At 41.6% G+C, this 21,416-nt stretch overlaps 2 protein-coding genes across 19 annotated transcripts in view; one reads left to right on the forward strand and one right to left on the reverse strand.

Moving 5' to 3' along the window:
• Positions 1–1,607: 1,607 nt before the first annotated feature.
• Positions 1,608–21,416, reverse strand: part of SDHC (succinate dehydrogenase complex subunit C) — a 64,589-nt gene continuing 44,780 nt past the window's right edge. For 7 of the 18 annotated variants that reach the window (XM_074038988.1, XM_074038977.1, XM_074038972.1 and 4 more), the window contains 2 exons: positions 3,208–3,284; positions 1,608–2,333 (listed from right to left, as the gene is read on the reverse strand). In XM_074038988.1, the coding sequence (XP_073895089.1) occupies positions 2,267–2,333; positions 3,208–3,284 (144 nt within the window). In that variant the 3' untranslated portion in view covers positions 1,608–2,266. Of the gene's footprint in view, positions 2,334–3,207; positions 3,285–14,563; positions 17,861–21,416 lie in introns of those variants that run through there. The other 11 variants (XR_012434366.1, XR_012434359.1, XM_074038973.1 and 8 more) reach the window with 7 other exon arrangements.
• CFAP126 (cilia and flagella associated protein 126) lies at positions 16,781–19,942 on the forward strand. Its single transcript, XM_005541180.5, has 5 exons — positions 16,781–16,822; positions 18,176–18,238; positions 18,401–18,481; positions 18,975–19,151; positions 19,526–19,942. The coding sequence occupies exons 1-5, from the start codon at positions 16,796–16,798 to the stop codon at positions 19,709–19,711; spliced, it is 534 nt and encodes a 177-aa protein (XP_005541237.3). The 5' UTR covers positions 16,781–16,795; the 3' UTR covers positions 19,712–19,942.

Below are 21,416 nucleotides of genomic sequence, written 5' to 3' on the forward strand. Positions count from 1 at the left end.
TGTTCCAGCCGAGTCCTGTTCACTCCAGCTCCTCCGTCTCCACCCTAATCCTAATCATTGGTGTTTCGTTTGAAAGGGTTCTGGGAATTTATCAAGCAGGAAAATTTGGAATCCGTCAGAATTAAGCAATTCCCTTTAATTAAATAGCTTTCGGAGTCTTTAATTTGCTGATATGCATTTTCTAATCGTAACTAACTTTTACTTTACTTTTACTTTTTTTTTTTTTTTTTTGAGACAGAGTTTGGCTCTTGTTGCCCAGCCTAGAGTGCAATGGCGCTATCTCGGCTCACTGCAACTTCCGCCTCCCAGGTTCAAGCGATTCTCCTGGCTCAGCCTCCCGAGTAGCTAGGATTACAGGCATGTGCCACCACACCCAGCTAATTTTGTATTTTTAGTAGAGACGGGGGCGGGGTTTCTCCATTTGGTCAGGCTGGTCTCGAACTCCCAACCTTAGGTGATCCACCCGCCTCGGCCTCCCAAAGTGCTGGGATTAAGGCGTGAGTCACCGTGCCTGGACTGCTTTACATTTACTTTCTATCAGACTTAAGTAAATTTACAGTGTCATCTAATCCTTTTAATAATCTTATTAAGTGACCATTATCAAGATATTACAGAAGAAGAAATAAAATTGTAGAGACATGTCTGAGATCCCCTTATATTAAGTGACGGAGCTAGATCCAAACCCAAATAATTTATACTGATTGCCCGCAAATCCCTTTTTACACTGGTGCACCACTTGAAACCAGTCCTACAAAGAATGTATTTCCCGGCCAGGAATGGATTTTAAAACCCTTAGGAGGCCGGTCGCGGTGGCTCACGCTTGTAATCCCAGCACTTTGGGAGGCCGAGGCGGGCAGATCACGAGGTCAGGAAATCGAGACCATCCTGGCTAACACAGTGAAAACCCATCTCTACTAAAAATATAAAAAATTAGCCAGGCATGGTGGCGGGCGCCTGTAGTCCCAGCTATTCGGGAGGCTGAGGCAGGAGAATGGTGTGAACCCGGGAGGCAGAGCTGGCAGTGAGCCGAGATCACACCACTGTACTCCAGCATGGGTGCGAGACTCTGTCTCAAAAAATATATATAAAAATAAATAAATAAATAAATAAAACCCTTAGGAGTAGGTGGTGAGAACTTCACCCAGCCCTATCAGGAGTTGGGGGTATGGAGAGAGGAATGGATTTTGAACAGATTTGACTCCCATCTCCTTCCAAGGGAAGATACCTAGACAAGAATAAATGTCTTTTGTAGAAGTCTGGGAATAAGACAACGAAGCCCACTGGGCAGGGACTTGGCAACTAGAGGCAAATAGAATGGTATGAGACCATGGACTTGAGAGGTTCATGTTAGGCTGATACTCCAAAAGGCCCAGCAGAAAAAAGCTGCACCTTGTTCAGCACAAAGTACCCAGGGACAAGGCCAGCCCAACACATCTGAGAACATTAGAGTGCCAGAGTTCAGCCACAGAGACCTGAGGTTGCCTCCTTTTTCTACTACCTCTAGGTCATTGGTTGCTCCACCTTCACCAAGATGCTACCTTGGGGAAGATAAGGGAGTGTTCCAATTACCTACTGCTGTGTAACAAACCACTCCAAACTTACTGGTATAAAACAGCAACCAGTTTATTATGTCATGGATTCTGTGGGTCAAGAATTTGAAAAGGGTATAGTGGGGATGACTTGTTTCTGCTTCAGAATCACTGAGACTTCAGCTGAGAAGACTTGGAAGCCTGAGATGACTTGAAAGCTTGGGGCTGGAATCATTTGGAATTGCTCATTCACATATGTAAAAGGTAAACTAAGGCACAAAAAAAGTTTTAAGAGTTCATTTGAGTAGGAAGCAGTTAATGAATCGGGAAATACCAAACTGAAAGAAGTTTAATTTTTCTCATGACAAATCATCAGGGGCAAGTATTTATGGAGTAAATGTGGAAACAAAATAAATAATTTGATTGATTGCAATTATATAGTTGCCTTATTCATTCATTCACCTTGTTGGAAAGTCCCTAGTTATGTAAGTTTTTGGCTATTTCCAACTGGTTGAGCTTAAGTTTTTTTTCTTTAATACAGGCATTTACAAGAAATGGCTCAACATAAGTTTCCCTTGTGTTTGTAAATCAAGGTTGAGGTCAATTATGAGGCCTAACTGGTTTTGTCTGCTCAGAGATTCTTCAGGCCTGGTCTCCATTTTATTTTACTTCAACATACGTCTGAAGTTATGCTGGCTGTTGACTGGGATCTCGGCTAGGATTGTCAGCAGGAACACCTACGCGGTTTCTCCATGAGGTTGCTCTGCTTCCTTATATCCAAGGTGGCTGGATTCTGAGTCACTCCTAAGACAATCAAGTGGAAGATGTATAACCTTTTTTGAACTTGCCTCACTTCCACCTTACTTACAGGCCCACCCAAGTTCAAGAGGAGGGAATATAGACTCTACCTCTTAATGGGAGGAGTGTCACATTTAAGAAGAGCATGTGGTATGGAATATCTTGTTACAACCCTCTTGAAAAGTACAACCTGGCTGGGCACTGTGGCTCACGCCTATAATCCCAGCACTTTGGGAGGTTGAGGCGAGCGGATCACCTGAGGTTGGGAGTTCGAGACCAGCCTGACCAGCATGGTGAAACCCCATCTCTACTAAAAATACAAAATTAGCTGGGTGTGGTGGTGCAGCTAACGTGGCTCCTAGCTACTTGGGAGGCTGAGGCAGGAGAATCGCTTGAACCCAGGAGGTGGAGGTTGCAGTGAGCCAAGATTGCGCCATTGCACTTCAGCCTGGGCAACAAGAGGGAAACTCCCTCTCAAAAAAAAAAAAAAAAAAGAAAAGAAAAAGAAAGAAAAATACAACCTGCCACAGCCATTAAATTTTGAAGTGGTTATAGAGAAATAGATAACAAAGACTTACTGTTATGGGGTTTACTTAATTCACCTAGGTAACTGCTTGGTATTGTGTGATTTGCTAGAATGAAATCTGCTAGTATTCCTTCTATAATTAAAAAAATAACTTCAGGCTGGGAGTGGTGGCTCATGCCTGTAATCCCAGCACTTTGGGAGGCTGAGTCAAGCAGATCACTTGAGCCCAGAGTTCGAGACAAGTCTGGGCAACATGGTGAAACCCTGTCTCTATAAAAAATACAAAAATTAACCAGGCATGGTGGTGTGAGCCTGTAGGCCTAGCTGCTCAGGAGGCCGAGATTGGAGGAGCACCTGAGCCTGGGGAGGTCAAGGCTATAGTGAGCTTCGATCATGCCACTGCAGTCCAACCTGGGTGACAGAGTGAGATCCTGTATCAAAAAAAAAAAAAAAGTGTTTAAAAATAAATAACTTTAAAAGAAGACACCTGAAATTGTGGCCAGACCTAGATTCTAATTCTGACTCCAGTATTAACTGATTATGACCTTGGGCAAATCAAGTTCTCAATATCTTAATTTAAAAATTTTTCTAAATGAGATAAAATAAATATTTTCTTAAAGTAGCTGGAAAAGGTGAACAAAAGCAATATTGTATATTACATGCAGTTTTGCAAAATTTGGGCTCAAGTTCCTTGAGATGCTTACAAAAAATAAATTCAGTGGCTAAATAAACTGAGGAATGTTGTATATTATATCCCTCTCCCACTCTTGAAAAGTCTCAGTAAACATTAGGAAATTAAACAGGCTGGGCGCGGTGGCTCATGCCTGTAATCCCATTACTTTGGGAGGCTGAGGTGGGTGGATCACCTGAGGTCAGGAGTTCGAGACCAGCCTGACCAACATGGAGAAACCCCATCTCTACTAAAAATACAAAATTAGCTGGGTGTCGTGGTGCATGCCTGTAATCCCAGCTACTAGGGAGGCTGAGGCAGGAGAATCGCTTAAACCTGGAAGGTGGAGGTTGCAGTGAGCCAAGATTGCGCCATTGCACTCCAGCCTGGGTAACAAGAGCAAAACTCCATCTCAAAAAAAAAAAAAAAGGAAATTAAACATCTGAGCATTCCCATAGGAAATAAATTTATTCAATTTGTTTAAGCAATCAAATTAGATGATGGCTAGAGATTTCAGATTTTAGGGTCTGGGCTTTTGGGAGCAGGCTGGTGTGGGGGTTTGCCAGACTACCTGAGTTTGGTAACTGGTTCTACAACTTACTGTGTATTCTTGGAGAAATTATTTAACTTTCCTAAGCTTCAGTTTTTTCACATGCAAAATGCTATTATTATTCTAATTTTACATTTGGTTGTTGCAAAAATAAGTTAAAGCATTTTTGGTTCCATTTTAATTTAATCACTTATATAATGATGATGCAACTAATAACACTGATCTAGATAGGCTGTAGTCTAGCTTCTTTTTTAGTTTTTTAATTTGATCTAGACTTTTTAGGAAATTACTCCAGGCAAGACTTCTGACAAAAGACAAGGGAGAGGGTAAAATTTAGGAGTAGTCTGGGAGGTCGAGGAGGGCAGATCACTTGAGGTGAGGAGTTCGAGACCAGCCTGGCCAATGTGGTGAAACCCCCATCTCTACTAAAATACAAAAATTAGCTGGGCATGGTAGTGCACACCTGTAATCTCAGCTACTCGGCAGGTTGAGGCATAAGAATTGCTTGAACCCAGGAGGCAGAGGTTGCAGTGACCTGAGATTGTGGCACTGTACTCCAGCCTGGGCAACAGAGCAAAACTCTGTCTCAAAAAAAAAAAAAAAAAAAAAAAAAAGAGACACAAGATCTCATCCTGGCATCAGTCACTGGTATCTCCTTTCATTACTCCTTGGCAGTCCTCAGTAAGTGTCATATTGCTTTTTTTTCCCAATTTATTTTATTGTGGTAACATTACATAAAATTTATCTTCCTAAACATTTGTGAGTGTACAGCTCAGTGGTATTAAATACATTCATATTGTTTTGCAACCATCACCATTATCCATTTCCAGAACTCTTTTGTAATTCTGTACTCATTAAGCAATAACTCCTGATCACCCCTCCCCTCAGCTCCTGGCAGCCACTCTTCTAATTTCTGTTCTTTGATTTTGGCTACTCAAAGTACCTCATATCAGTGGAATCATACAGCATTTGTCCTTTCATGACTAGCGTATTTCACTGAGCATAATGTCCTCAAGTTTCATCCATGTTCTGCCATGTATCAGAATTTCCTGCCTTTTCAAGGCTGAATAACATTCCATTATATAAGGTTCACATTACCTTTTGTTACTTTAGGAATTATGGTCTGGGGGCTGGCCTTTAGCAACCAATATGTTTGGGGAGAGAGATATCTTCCTCAATGGCCTATCTTCTTTGTTGATGGATTCATAGAGAATTACGCTACATTTTGCATCCAGGAAGGGTCACCACACCTAATTAGCCCACTTTTTTCCTCCAGAATTTTAATGTGTCTGGAAATTCACCTCTTAAAGAAGGAAGTGAAGGCAGGAGAAAGAAAGATGTGGGAATTGGCAGAAATAATTCTTCAAATGAGTCCCTTCCTGGACAGCATTCTCAAGCTAGATATGCAAAAGAGCAGGACCACAGAGCTGCATTAAGGAATTAGATTTTATAGGACCAGAAAACGATCTTAGGAAACTGGGCCATTTTTAGTCTTCATTTCTTTTTGTGTTCTTATCGAAAATTGTAAAGGTGGTGGAAGATATATGCTGAGGTGGCAACCAACAAACATTCTCTGCAGAGGGTAAGACCACAGTGCTACAGAGAATGGAGAAGAATGGCATATACTTCCACAAACCGGAGTCAATATTAGGAAAGATTTCACTCTAACGGCTTCCCTGCTAAGGGAGTTCTCCCATGAGTAGCTTTCACTATGCAAGATCAGATGAGACCTAGGGTAGCCCAGGACACAAGGATCCTCCCATCATCCCCCAAGGGGCTACTTTCAATGTGGGCTAGTCTCTGCCCCTCCGTGCCAGGAACTGAAGAGGCTGTGCCAGTACCTTTTCCCCTGATCAGTCTCTGGGAAGGCAAAGCTTTTATGCATCTGGTCTCAGTGGTCAGCGAGACTGTGGGATCATCCTGAGGGACAGGAGGTCCTGGAGTTCACCCTCAGGACATCATATCTGGCTTAAGACGATCACTCTTCATGCCCTGCTCATCACTGTTCCTCACCATAGTTTCTCCCTAATGAAATGCCTTGTGGGGAGCTATTTCCCTGAGTACACAGTGATAACAGGATGTGAATCACCTTTTTCTGGGCAGAGGTGGTGGAATTTTTTACCATCATGAAGCTGAGGTTCCTTCCCCATTCTGAGTTGAATAACCCAAATCTTGGCTCCTAGAGCTTCTCATATCTCTAATTCCTTATAAAACTTAACTCTGTCCCCAACTCTTTACTATCCCATTGCTCAGTATCTTCTACCACGTCCTTCTTCTCAAGACTCTGATACCTAAAATATATAATTTTACCGCAGCAGGAGGAAATAGGCAAAGGATTTTTTCCTTTGTGGTGCTTGGTATTGGGGACTAGTTGTAAAACTAATCTCCACTAGAGGGAGACTTAATCTCAAGAAAGAAAACAATATGATCTGTGTCAAGTTGAGAGAAAGTACAGGTATTGTTTATACAGCTTTTCTACTATAGCCAAGGGTCTCTTCTTTAAAAAACTTTTTGTTTTAAAAATGAAGAGAATTTATGTATTTATTTTAGAATTTTTTTAATTTAATTTTGTTTTATAACTATGTAAAATACATGGGTTTCAAAATAAAAGCTATAAAACCAGGCATATTTAAATAAGTTTATCATCTATCCCCACACCTTCCATATTACCCCTTCTCTCTCCCTAAAGGTAATCACTTGATTTTTAGTAGTGATGAGGTCTCATTTATGTTGCCCAGCTGGCCTAGAAGTTCTGGCCTCAAGTGATCCTCCTGAAGTGCTGGGATTACAGGCATGAGCACCACAGCTGGCTGTTGGTATTTCCTTCTCTGTGAAATGTTTGTTTAATCTGTAGTTCAGCTTCCTTTTTCATATATATATATATATATATATATATATATATATATATATATATTTTTTTTTTTTTTTTTTTTTTTTTTTTTTTTTTGAGATGGTCTTGCTGTCGCCCGTCTGGAGTGCAGTGGCTCGATCTCAGCTCACTGCAACCTTCGCCTCCCGGGTTCAAGTGATTCTCCTGCCTCAGCCTCCCGAGTAGCTGGGATTACAGGCGTGCGCCACTATGCCCAGCTAATTTTTTGTATTTTTAGTAGAGACGAGGTTTCTCCATGTTGGTCAGGCTGGTCTCAAACTCCTGACTTCATGTGATCCATCTGCCTTGGCTTCCCAAAGTGCTGGGATTACAGGTGTGAGCCACCGTGCCTGGCCCCTTTTTCTTTTTGTAATGAAAAACAAACAAAAAAGCACACTAGGCCAGGCCCAGCATTTTGGGAGGCCGAGGCAGGCGGATCACGAGGTTAAGAGATGGAGACCATCCTGGCCTACCTGGTGAAACCCCGTCTCTACTAAAAATACAAAAATTAGCTGGGCGTGGTGGTGCGCATCTGTAGTCCCAGCTGCTTGCATTGTCAGAAAAACAAAAACAAAAACAAATCCCTGCAATTTATTTTGCATTTCCCCCTTGACCCAGGAGTGGTTTAACACGTTCTAAAATTTCCTTTAGGGGAAATGTATGGGAGAGTGAGTGTGAGTGTGTGCAAATATAATTCCCTTTGGAAGAGGCCTTTTGGTTTTATTGTTTGATTTGTCTAATTGTATTACATTTTGGCCAGAGAATACTATTTGAATTATTGTTTCTTCACTTTGGATATATTGAGATTTTCTTTGTAGCTTAGGATGTGAATGTGCCACAGTTTTGTGAATGCTTTATGCATTTTTTTTCTTTTTTTTTTTTTTGGATACGGAGTCTCACTCTGTCGCCCAGGTTGGAGTCCAGTGGCACGATTTCGGCTCACTGCAACCTTTGCCTCCTGGGTTCAAGCAGTTCTGCCTCAGCCTCCTGAGCAGCTGGGATTACAGGCGTCCACCACCATCCTCAGCTAATTTTGTGTATTTTTAGTAGAGATGGAGTTTCAGCATGTTGGCCAGGCTGGTCTCGAACTCCTGACCTCATGATCTGCCCGCCTCGGCCTCCCAAAGTGCTGAGATTACAGGCGTGAGCCACCGCACCCAGCCCTTTATGCATTTTTTTTAAAAAGTTTGTTCTCTATTGTTAAGGTTCAGAGTTCAATATTATTAAATCTACTTAAATAAATAAATCTACTATGTTGTTTACGTCTTCTGTATCCTAATTTATTGTTCACTTGATCTTTCTAGATCTGAGGGATTTGTTAGTCCTCCTATTATAGTGTGCTTCTATTTCTCCTTGTATACAATGTCATTATCTTTTTTATAAAAATTGTGGCTAAAATTTCTCTTTTAATGCTTTTTAGTCAGAATTCTACTTTGATGGATAATTACAACTGCAACCCCTGCTTACATTTAGGAATAAATTCTGGTACATCTCTTAGTCATTTATTTAGGCTTCCTGAAACTCTTCTTAGATGCAGTTCTTTTATACAGCACAGTGTTGGATTTTGCTTTGTTAACGTGAAAACTATTTTCTTTCAATAGGTAGGTAAACCCATTCTTTCTTTCTTTAAATCCTTTCTTTATTTCTTTTTGATACGGAGTCTCGCTCTGTTGCCCAGGCTGGAGTAAAGTGTCATGATCTCGGCTCACTGCAACCTCCACCTCCCGGGTTCAAGTGATTCTCCTGCCTCAGCCTCCCGAGTAGCTGGGACTACAGGCACCTACCACCACGCCCGGCTAATTTTTGTATTTTTAGTAGAGACGAGGTTTCACCATATTAGCCAGGCTGGTCATGAACTCCTGACCTTGTGATCCGCCCGCCTCAGCCTCCCAAAGTGCTGGGATTACAGGAGTGAGCCACCGCGCCCGGCCCCATATCTATTGATATTATCAGTATCTGTGGCCGCAGATATGCCTTACAAATTTTGTTTTATATATGTAAGTCTTTCACCATGTGGTCTGTTTCACTTGCTTCCTCCTCCCCTGTCCCGCCATCCCTCCCAGTCTGAAACATGTCTTTGGTGTTTAGGAAGAGTTTGTATTTTTGTTCTAATGGATACCTTTATCCTAATAGTTCTATACAATACATAAGTTCTCTCTTTTTGGCTATTGTTTATATAAGCAACATTGAAATTATCTAGTAATCTGTTACTCTCCTTAGCACCTACCTTGAGGAAAAATCCTTTTACTCTTGGTTAATGTCTGTGTCTGACAGAGAGCTTATTCTATTTCTCACGTACTGTCCCTAATCTACTTTTTTTTTTTTTTGAGATGGAGTCTTGCTCTGTCGCCCAGGCTGGAGTGCAGTGGTGAGGTCTTGGCTCACTGCAACCCCTACCTCTGGGGTTCAAGCGATTCTCATGCCTCAGCCTCCCGAGCAGCTGGGACTATAGGCATGTACCACCACACTGGCTAATTTTTGTATTTTTAGTAGAGATGGGGTTTCACCATGCAGGCTGGTCTTGAACTCCTGACCTCAAATGATCCACCGCCTCAGCCTCCCAAACTGCTGGGATTACAGGTGTGAGCCACCATGCCCAGCCCCCTAATCTCTCTTCATTGATAGTTGTACTATATTTACAAGATTGCAAAGAAATGTGGAATTTCTTGTTGTGTTAATGTATTCATTAACTTTTCCACATTTCTGATATAATGATATATTTAAATACATGATAAAATAATAGTATCTATTTCCAGACTTCATGGTCAACCTGTATATTGTCAAAGCACACAGCCATGATATCCTATACTGGTGCCATTATAACCACCATTTATTCTTAGTTATGCAAGTAAACAAATTTAATTCACACCACTAGTGAGAGCTACTGATGTCTCTTCAGTCATTTGGGTTGTTTAAAGCTTGTTCTTTGGTCTTTTTGTTTTAAGAAATAGTGTTAAAGGCTGGACACAGTGGCTTACACCTGTAATCCCAGGACTTTGGGAGGCCATGGCAGGTGGATCACCCGACGTCAGGAGTTCGAGACCAGCCTGGCCAACATGGCAAAACCCTGTCTCTACTAAAAATACTAAAATTAGCAGGGCACGCTGGTGTGTGCCTGTAATCCCAGCTATGAGGGGGGCTGAAGAAGGAGGAACACTTGAGCCTGGGAGGCGGAGATTGCAGTGAGCTGAGATCGTGCCACTGCACTCCAGCCTGGGCAACAGAGCAAGACTCTATCTCAAAAAAAAAAAAAAAAAAGAAAAGAGAAGAAAAAGAAATAGTGTTATAGGTCTATGAATGCTGCAGAGAGGGCTACCCCATAGGCAGTGTGTGGGGAGCATACAAAGCTTCTTCTTTGGCTCCTCGGGAAGGGGATCTTATCAAGAATATTATTCTTTTGTGGTATTGTCGGTGGAAAGGAGAGATGTAACAGCAGTCTCCAACAGAGGGAGCCTTAGTCTCAGGAAAGAAAACTGGATCAGCTATTTTAACTCTCTAGAGAACTTTTGAAACTATAGCTTTTACATTTGTAGCCATGCATCTTTTCAGCGGTTAGAACTAGGCCTTCATTTCCTATAAGGAAATCTACAAAAGCCAGGGTGTTTGAATAGTTCAAAATTTGGCCAGTAGCTTGGTTGGATGAAATCCTGTTAGCCCAGGAAATGGGGCAAAAGCCAAGTCTCCTATCCAAGACCCATTAACACCTGACCTAGTGAGGTGAAGTACAGGGCACCTTGGAACTACTTAGAAGAAACCTTAGAGAGCTGATGGTATAACTAGAGACAGTGATTCAGGTGGTTAAACTGTGTAATAGATGAGATAAATGCCCAATTTTTACTATGAAGGGGTTACTAATAATTTTTTCTGGTTTTAAAAATTGCCATGGGAGGTCAGGCGCGGTGGCTCATGCCTGTAATCCCAGCACTTTGGGAGGCTGAGGTGGGCGGATCAACTGAGGTCAGGCATTCGAGACCAGCCTGACCAACATGGAGAAACCCCGTCTCTACTAAAAGTACAAAATTAGCCGGGCGTGGTGGTGCATGCCTAAAATCTTAGCTACTCAGAAGGCTGAGTCAGGATAATCGTTCGCTCGAACCCGGCAGGCGGAGGTTGCAGTGAGCCGAGATCGCGCATTGCACTCCAGCCTGGGCAACAAGAGCGAAACTCCATCTCAAAAAAATAAAAAATAAAAAAATAAAGGCAGTGAGAAACAGATGATAAATAAGAAACAGAAAATCTTTCTGATCATGTTCTATCTTCCAGATTCTAGTATCCTTTGAGGCCCAAACTATATTTCCTGCCTTTGGCATCTGTTAAATACTCCTATTAATTAGAATTTCCCCTCTTCCCCTTTTTTGTTTAAGGTAACCTGAATAGATACTTCTTGGCAGTCTTAAGCCAATAATAATGCTAAAATAATTGAGCATTCATTATGCATCTGGCACCCTATTAGCATGTTACATATATTTAATGCTCAAAACTATGATTATCCCCATTTTACAAATAAGGGTACTAAGACCCAGAAAGATTAACTTGTGTAAGGCCATACATTTAGGCAGAGCCAGAATTTAACCCAGGCAATACGACTCTAGTACTCATCCTGGTGGTTACCTTCACTTAGGTCCAATGTATGCGTCACCTACAGATTACAGGTTAAACTTGTACTTCAATAGCAGATAATCTCCATCCAAATAAAAGATTTCTTAATGGTTTAGTTTCAGTCATCAGAGAACTTAAGTGAACGGAAAAAAATATCTTAAGGCATATATAAAGGCCTTTAAAGAGCCCTTCCAACTTTGGAAGAAGTAAATCTGGTCCTAGTAAAAGACCATCTGCTGTACCTGAGGTCAAGCAGTTCATCTGAAGAAAGGCTAAAATTCAATACACTGTTATTAGAAGCTTAAAATTGCCTGTTACTACTGATATTACAATTTCCTAGTGAAATCTTTTTTTTTTTTTTTTGAGACGGAGTCTCGCTCTGTCGCCCAGGCTGGAGTGCAGTGGTGTGATCTCGGCTCACTGCCAGCTCCACCTCTCGGGTTCACGCCATTCTCCTGCATCAGTCTCCCGAGTAGCTGGGACTACAGGCGCCCCCCACCACGCCCGGCTAATTTTTTGTATTTTTAGTAGAGATGGGGTTTCACCGTGTTAGCCAGGATGGTCTCAATCTCCTAACCTTGTGACCCGCACGCCTCCGCCTCCCAAAGTGCTGGGATTACAGGCATGAGCCACTGCGCCTGGCCTGAAATCTTAAATGGAAGAATTCACATAGGATCAAGCCAGGATTGTACCTTGGATTTTTTTTTTTTTTTTTTTTGAAACGGAGTCTCATTCTGTCGCCAGGCTGGAGCACAGTGGCGCAGTCTCGGTTCACTGCAACCTCCGCCTCCCGGGTTCAAGCGATTCTCCTGCCTCAGCCTCCCAAGTAGCTGGAACTACAGGGGCGCACCACTACGCCCAGTTAATGTTTGTATTTTTAGTAGAGACGGGGGTTTCACCACGTTGGCCAGGATTGTCTCGATCTCTTGACCTCGTGATCCTCCTGTCTCAGCCTCCCAAAGTGCTGGAATTACAAGCGAGAGTCACCGCGCCTGGCCCCCTTTTTTTTTTTGTTTTGAGATGGAGTCTAACTGTCGCCCGGAATGGGGTGCAGTGCCGGGATCTCGGCTCATTGCAACCTCCACCTCCCGGGTTCAAGCGATTCCCTTGCCTCAGCCTCCCCAGTAGCTGGGACTACAGGCAAGTGTCACCATGCCCCGCTAATTTTTGTATTTTTAGTAGAAACGGGGTTTCGCCGTGTTGGTCAGGCTGGTCTCAAACTTCTTACCTCAACTGATCTGCTTGCCTCAGCCTCCGAAAGTGCTAGGATTACACGCGTGAGCCACTGTGCCCAGAGTGTACCTTGGATTTTAAATATCAGAGAGACAAATAATCTAAAACAATCACCTTTCTCTCTAGAACAATGGGTTAGAGGATCCAGACACAAATATGTTAGGGAATACATTAAAAGTGGCATTTCAAATCAGTAGGGGAAAAGAAAACTTATTAATAAATGATGCCAAGGCAACTAGTTAAGGCAACTGAAGCATAACCTTGTCCACATTCACTAAAATTACAGAAGGAACAAAAATTTAAATCTAAAAACTGAAGCGAGGGGTTGATTATTTTTAAAATATTGGAATTTACAAAAAGCCATTCAAAGCATAAGATCCAGAGCATAGAAAAAATGAGTAATACATCTGACTACTACATAAGTACTAAAAACATGTCCATGGCAAAAAAACAAAAAACAAAACAAAAACACACAACCCACAGAAAAACAAAAACAAAACAGAAAAACCACCACAAAACGAAAGTAAGTGACAAACTGGAGGGAATGTTTGCAACATATTTGACAAAGGACTAATTTCCTTAATATATGGAGTTCAAACAGATTAATGAACATGATTAACAGGCTGGGTGCAGTGGCTCAAGCCTGTAATCCCAGCATTTTGGGAAGCTGAGGTGGGCAGATGGCTTGAGCCCAGAAGTTCAAGACCAGCTTGGGCAACATGGCAAAATCCCTTCTACAAAAAAATGTTAAAATCAGCTGGGTGTGGTGGTGCGTCCCTGTAGTTCCAGTTATTTGGGAGGCTGAGGTGGGAAGATTGCTTGGACGTGAGAGGCAGAAGTTACAATGAACCAAGATGATGCCACTGCACTCCAGCCTGGGTGACAGAGGGAGGCCTGGTTTCAAATAAAAAGGAAAAAAAAGTCAACAGCCCAATAGTAAGTGGCAAAAAACATTAAAGGCCATTATCAGGGGAAAAAAAGTAAAAAGGGTTTATACACACATAAAAACACCCTAATTAAAGAAATGCAAATTTAAAACAATGATATACCATGTTGAGTGGGTGTGGTGGTTGGTGCCTGTAATCTCAACACTTTGGGAGGTCAAAGGAGAAGAATCACTTGAGGCCATGAGTTCAAGAGAAGACGAACAACATAGTAAGAACCTATCTCTTAATTTTTTTTTTTTTTTATAATTAGCTGGGCATGGTAGCTCATGCCTATACTCCCAACTACTTGGGAGGCTGAGGTGGGAGGATTGCTTGAGCTCAGGATATTGATGGCACCACTGCACTCCAGAGCTTAGGTGACAGGGAGACCCTGTCTCAAAACAAAAACAAAAAATAAAATTATACACCTTGTTCAACCTACAGCTTAACAAGCAATATGATGTAATGGTTAAAACTGCTGGCTCTAGAGTCAGAATACTTGGGATTAAATCCTGGCTCTACTCCTCACTGTGTATTCTCCAGTTTCCTTGGTTGGGTTGAGAACTAAATGAGAAAATGTAATAAAGCAATTAGAACTGTTCCTGGCATGTACATAGTAACTGCTCAGTTAACATTAGTTCTACTAGTTCAATCAATTAGTTCTATTAGTTCAATTCTATTAGTTCAATTAAAATTAGTTTAGACTGAAAAAAAAAAACAGAAAAAACGATAATGATGTTGAAAAGAAAGGAGAGAACTAGGCACTCACACGCCATCATACACCATTGGTAGAAGTACAAACTGGTGCAATGTATTTCAATGGTAATTTGACATTATCTACTTATTTTAAACGCACAAACCCGTTTGACTTTGCAATGTACTTTAAAAAATTTATCCTACAGATCACATATGTACATAAAAATACATACATAAATGTTCATAAAGATACACAGGGATTTTTCATTACAGCAATGTCCTTAATAGCAAAAGACTATAAATAACCAAAATGGACATCCATATGGGTCTGAATAAACTATGGTGCATCCCAAAATGGAATACTATATTATGATAAAAACATAATCCCCAAGATAGTCAAAAAAGCAAATCAAAAAGCAATGTGGACAGCTCTCTCATTAGTGTTTGTATGCATAGGATATTTCTGGAAGGAGACACAAGAAATGAATAACAGTAGTTGCCCTGAGGAGCAAGACTGAGAGTTGAAATCAAATGGAGATTTGCTTTTCACTGACCTTCCTGTAAACATGAAACTTTTTTCCATGTACATTACTTTTGCAGTTGAACAAAAACTAGTTAACTTTTAAAAATGAGTATAGTCATCATTTATCATTACATCCCTATCAGAAAAGCAGAAGGAGGCATACCAACTGAAAATTCTAAGAGAAATAATGCTAGCCTATCACTGCAGCTTAAAGGGCCAAAATGGATGTCCTAAAGCAAAGATAGTCTTTGGTCCTTAAAGAACTCTTCTGTCTTCCACTCCTCTAGACAGTGATAAGAACCACAGGGACTAAGCACATGAGTTATCTTTCGAGATCTCACATTATCCAGGTATTAACTCCAGAGCCTCTAAAACAAGAGCTGTTCTTCCCTCCATCTGCAGAAGCATAAGAGTGCACTTATACTTGGTGTGTTGGTTTAAGATGAGGATTTTGGGGGAAGAATGAAGAGAAGGGACTGATGGACACATTTTGTGTGTTTTTTTTTTTTTTTTTTTTTTTTTGAGATGGAGTCTCGCACTGTCACCCAGGCTGGAGTGCAGTGGCGCGATCTCTGCTCATTGCAACCTCCGCCTCCTGGGTTCAAGCAATTCTCCTGCCTCAGCCTCCCAAGTAGCTGGGATTACAGGTATGTGCCACCGTACCTGCCTAATTTTTGTATTTTTAGTAGAGACAGGGTTTCTCCATGTTGGCCAGGCTGGTCTCGAACTCCTGATCTAGTGATCCACCTCCCAAAGTGCTGGGATTGTAGGCATGAGCCACCATGTCCGGCCTGGATCTACTGTATAATGCTCTCCTGGTCCTAATGATATCTTTGGGCAACTTATTTCTTTGTTTTTCCCTTTCATCTTGACACCTTATATATAAATTCACTTTACAATTCACAAAGCACAGTTCTGCTTACTCATTAATTCTCCTAGCCACCTCATAGACTGGTATTACAATACCATTTTAGATGAGTTTCAGAGGGGTTTCCTTGTCCCACAAATATTAGTCTCATGTCCTGGCACCCCCCGTTGAAGTCTCCAAACCTGATGCTTTCTACTCTGTGACTTTCTCTCTTCATTCCTGCTCAATCTCCCTGCACCAGCACCCGATTCCATTTTATTCCAGTCAACACAAAACACCTGTGTTCTTATGTGCTGTGATTCTAAGACAGTGACAGAGGAAATTATTTAAGGACCAAGGACAGGATATGTTTTTCCTTCTGGGGACAGATTTGAGCTAGTTGCTTTTTAAATATTGTTCCTTTGTTATTCTGCCTGATAAAGTAGAGGGCCTTATAAACAGGATCTCACCAGTATTGAATACCTACTATGCTATGATGTTGTCAAGACACTTTATTCATTTTATCTCACTTACCCTGTAAAAGCAGGCTCTATAATCTCCACAATACAAATGAGTTGACAGAAATTTAGTGAAGACAAGTCAGTTGTTTACTGTCATATAGCTCCTATGTTCCCATGTTGAATAAGGATTCAAACTCCAGTATCTGGCTCTGCATCCTGTGGTACATTACACCATGTTGTCCAACAAACATAGCTCTCAGGGTTACATCGTTTGTTAAAGTGGTTAAAAACCCCAATCAAAGGCCACGTGGAAGTTCTTAAGCAGGGGTAGGTTATGCCAGAAAAAGAGTAGCTACTATTCAGCTAATTTTCTCATATTTACCCAGTCTTTCCCGTCTCTAAAATAAAAATGAATCTAAGTTCCAGAGAAAACAAATGGGGGCAGTGTGAACCAAGGAAATGAATAATAATAAGCAGAAGGGAAAGGCAGCCTCTGCTGATTGGGAGGTAGTCCCAGGAGGTCCGCCTTCTGCAGTTGCCAAGCAACGAGTGTAAACAGCACAAGATCATGGCCACTAACTACAGTGCCAACCAGGTAAGTTCCCATTCTCCATTTCTTTAAAGTTTACTTTTGTTTTTCAGATTCTATCTTTGGACTGTCCCCTCTCATAGGATTCTGATCTTTGAACAGATAGCTGAGAGTGGAGTGAGAAAATATTTTACCTCCTCAGGGATAGAGCCCAGGGGCGATCCAAAGGTATCTCTGGGTTAAATTTGTAGGGTGTAAACCAGAAGTTGGCAATTTTTTTTTTTCTGTAAAAGTGCAGAGCGTAAAAATTTTAGGCTTAGGTCAAGTGGCAAAGTCAAAAATATTCTATAGCTACTTACATAATTAAAGAAAAACATTTTTCCATAAAATTTTTGACAAATTCAAAATATAACTGAGTACAATTTTTTGTACTACTAATGAAAATAATGGAATTTTGGGGGTTGAGAAAACATTTCACTTAACTGGGATTCAAAGTTAGTGTTCCATTTTACTGAATCAATTGTAAATGTTCATCTATAAAAATCGTCCTTACTCTCAGGCCATCCCCAAACAGGCAGCAATATGGATATGGCCCATAGGCCATAGTTCACCAACTCCTGATCTAGACCAGTGCTGCCCAACAAGAAGAGTGCGAGCCACAAATGTAATTTTAAATTTTCTAGTAGCTACATGAAAAACTTAAAACATAAAATTTAAATATATTGAATTTAACCCGATAAATCCAAATATTATTTCAACATTTAATCAGTATTTTAAAAATTATAATCAGACATTTTACATTCTTTTTTTGTACTAAATCTTCAAAACCTGCTGGATGTTGTAGCTTGCGTCCATAATCCCAACACTTTGGGAGACTGAGGCAGAAGGATCACTTGAGGCCAGAAGTTTGAGACCACCCTGGGCAATATGGTGAAACCTCATCTCTACAAGTAAATTAAAAAATTAGCTGGGCATGGTGACATGCACCTGTAGTCCCAGCTACTTGTGAGTCTGAGGGAGGAGGATCGCTTGAACCCAGGTGTCCAAGGCTGCAGTGAGCTAGGGTCGTGCCACTGACGCCAACCCAGGTGGCAGACCAAGATCCTGTCTCAAAAAAAAAAAAAAGAAAAAGAAAGAAAGAAAAAGACAAAACTTCAAAATTCAGCATATTTCATACTTATAAAGCACCTCAATTTGAACTAGTCATATTTCAGGTGTTCAACAGCTCCATGTGACTACTGGCTCCATGCTGAACAGCATACATCTAGACCAAACAGATTACACCCTTGTCATAGTGACTTAAAGCCTACATGGTTGGTCAGGCCTTTGGTCTTCAAATCTAAAGAATTGTGCCTAGTCATCATTTCCTGGGTTTGGGGCCTTGAAGTCTCACAGGGATACTTATCTTTCTCTCCACAGTATGAAAAGGCTTTCTCATCCAAGTATCTGCAGAACTGGTCTCCGGCTAAGCCAACAAAAGAGGTATTCCATGTTCAGTGCACCTACAAGATAGCCTCATGCTCTCCCTGTCAATTAACTCCTTTTAGCCTTCTCTAAACTCCCATATCCTTCTCTGACCAAGCTCCCCAAATACTCCTTTTTTTCCCCACTCAGAAACATTTATCTCTCCCACTTGTACCCCAGAGCATCTCTTCTCATGAAGGCTACACTCAAATTATTGCCAATGATCGTGGTCATCTACTGCCTTCTGTGCCCCGTTCCAAGGTGAGATACTATCTTCATTCCTATCAAGAAAGGCAAATAATTGAGGCACAGAACTGGGAGATGTGCAGTCTCTCACAGCCATTATCAGGAAAATTAAAGTTTAATCTAATTCATGTTGTAATGTAAGAGCCCTTGAACTTCCGGCCAGCTTACCCAACAGGATAGAGTTGTGTTTAGCACCTTTCAGAAGTTCTTAAATTGATCAATGATCTGTATAAAAGAAAGCCTTCAGGTGATGACATTTGTGCAGTGGGTACTCCTTTGCCACACTCAGCCTAAGGATGCGGAATTTAAGTTGGCAGAGTAAAGGGGATGAAAAAATTAGGCCTGCAAAGCCTAAATGAGGGAGGGGGATAAGGAAGGGTGGGAAGATTATGCTTTCAGTCTTATTTCATAACCATGCATTCCTAAAGAATGGAAATAAGACTAACAGAGGTCTAAGTCAGTTACCAGGAGTGAGAAGCCCTATTGAGGAATTCCTTTTCATTTTCAGGCAAATCCTTGGGGTTGCTTCATGGGCACCTGGCAAATGCCTCTGAAGATACCCCCTGCTCGGGTGACCCTGACCTCCCGTACAACTGCTGGTGCTGCCTCCCTCACCAAATGGATACAGAAAAATTCTGATTTACTCAAGGCCTCCAATGGGCTGCGTCCTGAAATCTTAGGCAAGGTATCTATTCTTCCCATCTAATCCAAAACCCTGTTGTCTCAATTTCTTTTCAACTTCAAAAAACGTCTGCTGTTATGCCACCACTAACCCAACAGGGGGGACCTCTAACCAATTCGTCTTATCCTGACTAGTCCCTAATCACCTTCTGAGGCCTGAAGGGATGGGCTAAGGACATCTCACCCCCAACAGTAGAAAATGATCTAATCTCAAGGTGGGGGAGGGTGGTTAGAGAAATCAAATTTAACTTTCCTTATTTGAAACTTGATCTACTGCCCATGGTATGGGGAGAAAGGGAGTTAGAATCCTGAGGTGCACTGGGAATGATCCGGGCCCGACCAGAGACATGACTGTCTCTTCCACTCTATCACTGACAGCCCCATGATCCAGACAGTCAGAAGAAACTCAGGAAGAAGTCTATCACAAAGACTGTACAACAAGCACTAAGTCCAACCATAATTCCAAGCTCCCCAGCTGCCAACCTCAATTCCCCAGATGAACTCCGAAGCTCACACCCCTCTGCAGGTCATACTCCAGGTCCCCAAAGCCCAGCCAAATCCTAAGAGCCCACCTGGAAGTCCACGTATGCTAGAACTCTGGGCAGGGCCTAATCTAGCTGAGGTCCAGAAATACAAACCTGGAATTTCATATGGACCAAGTGGCCACATACTGAAAAACCTGTATAGCGACCGAGTGAAATAAACAAGAGTCCCCAGTCAGAACTGTGAAACAGGGAAATTTTGGGGTGGGAGTAAAAACAAATTTGGAAAATAAACTTTTTTTGTTGAATCTTTTACGAATCTGGATTTTCCACTCTTGCTATGGCTGCCTCTTGTAACCCAATTAGGAGAAGGAAGGTGGGGGAAAATAAAGCAGGGAAAAGAACATACAGTGGTTTGGGTGGAACACATTTTTACAAGAATTGAGTCAGTTATACTCCAGAAATGACCAAGAGAAGGTTGGTCTGAATCATGGAAAAAGGGTAGAACCTCAAAGAACCAGTCCCTCAACCCTATCCACTTATTTTTTATCCTGAGCATGCACAACTAACAACTACAAAATCAGAAGCAGAATTGTTGAGTAGAGTATGTATATGTGTGTTTGGAGAAGGTGGGGAAGAAAAGGTAGGGAAAACCAAAGTAGAAGATACTATGCTTTTGTAAGACTTCCTATCTAAGCCCAAGTACAAATATAGTTTGAAAATTGAAGATATTAAAGTGATTGGAAGACAGACAAAGAAAGATGGTAAGTAGAAATTTAAGGCAGAATAACAAACATGACGCTGTCACACCCCACCCACCCACTACCATGCTTCAATCACCCAAATGGTAGGAAACCACCAAAAAATTCAACTGCCCTACCCATTTTCCAGCCTGTAACATCTGTTTATCATTGACCCCATTTTACATTTTCCTGGCACTGGCTGTTAAATTCAATGCCCTTACCAAACCTTTCCCCATACCAATGACAAAGTGTTCTCTCATGATCACTTGTCCCTCATTCCAAGGACAAAGTAGAGAACAGCTGGTTTAAAATGGAGGAAAGGTACAAGGACTTCCCAGGACCCCTCTAGTAAAAAGGGAAAAGCAATCATTACTTAAAGCCAAATACTATTTGGGACCCTGAATGAAGACTGTTAAAAGAGCAGGTCCCCACCTTAACTATGGTCTTCCTATCCAATTGACACCAGCCAGTTACCATTTCCCCTCTTCGACCCATGGCTTTAACTGGCTGGCCAGCAACTCAAAGTGACAGATGAGATAGGTCTCTTATTCCAGAGTTCCCAAAAACTATCAAAACAGCATGCCTGGTAAAGCCTGGCCTATCTGCATTTTTAAAAGCATCAAGTTTTCTCATTAAATTATACATTTTTGCCAGGTTTTCAACAATCCCTTCTTTTTAAAAAAAATCTCTATTCTTCATCTACCCTAAGCCTATAACTTCAGGTCATCATCCCTTAGCTGTCACCAACACTGGTCCTCTGCGCCCCTCACTGAATCATAATTTGCTGAACTGTCCCATGAAGCTTATAATCAGTCCTTAATGGGATTTTGGTGCCTATAACCCAAAAGCACTCTACATGCATCACTTCTTTTCCTCCTTCCTTCTCTGAGGCTTCTCTGTGATATTTAAATATCTGGCTAACTTCTATCTGATTCCCTGAAAACCCCTCCAATGATGAGATGTAGGAAAACTGTTTCCCTCCTGGGAAAGGTCAGATTGCAGGGAGAGGGAGGATGTAAATGCCTGAGACCCGAGGGAAGAGGA

The sequence above is a fragment of the Macaca fascicularis genome, chromosome 1, assembly GCF_037993035.2.
Source record: "Macaca fascicularis isolate 582-1 chromosome 1, T2T-MFA8v1.1".
In the NCBI taxonomy this organism is placed as follows: Eukaryota; Metazoa; Chordata; class Mammalia; order Primates; family Cercopithecidae; genus Macaca; species Macaca fascicularis.

Excerpts from the sequence above, each read along its gene's own strand:
- CFAP126 (XM_005541180.5), top strand. The coding sequence starts at position 16,796 with ATGGCCACTAACTACAGTGCCAACCAG. Across the intron at positions 16,823-18,175 it reads CTAACTACAGTGCCAACCAG|TATGAAAAGGCTTTCTCATC; the intron begins GTAAGTTCCCAT and ends TTCTCTCCACAG. Across the intron at positions 19,152-19,525 it reads GTCCTGAAATCTTAGGCAAG|CCCCATGATCCAGACAGTCA; the intron begins GTATCTATTCTT and ends TATCACTGACAG.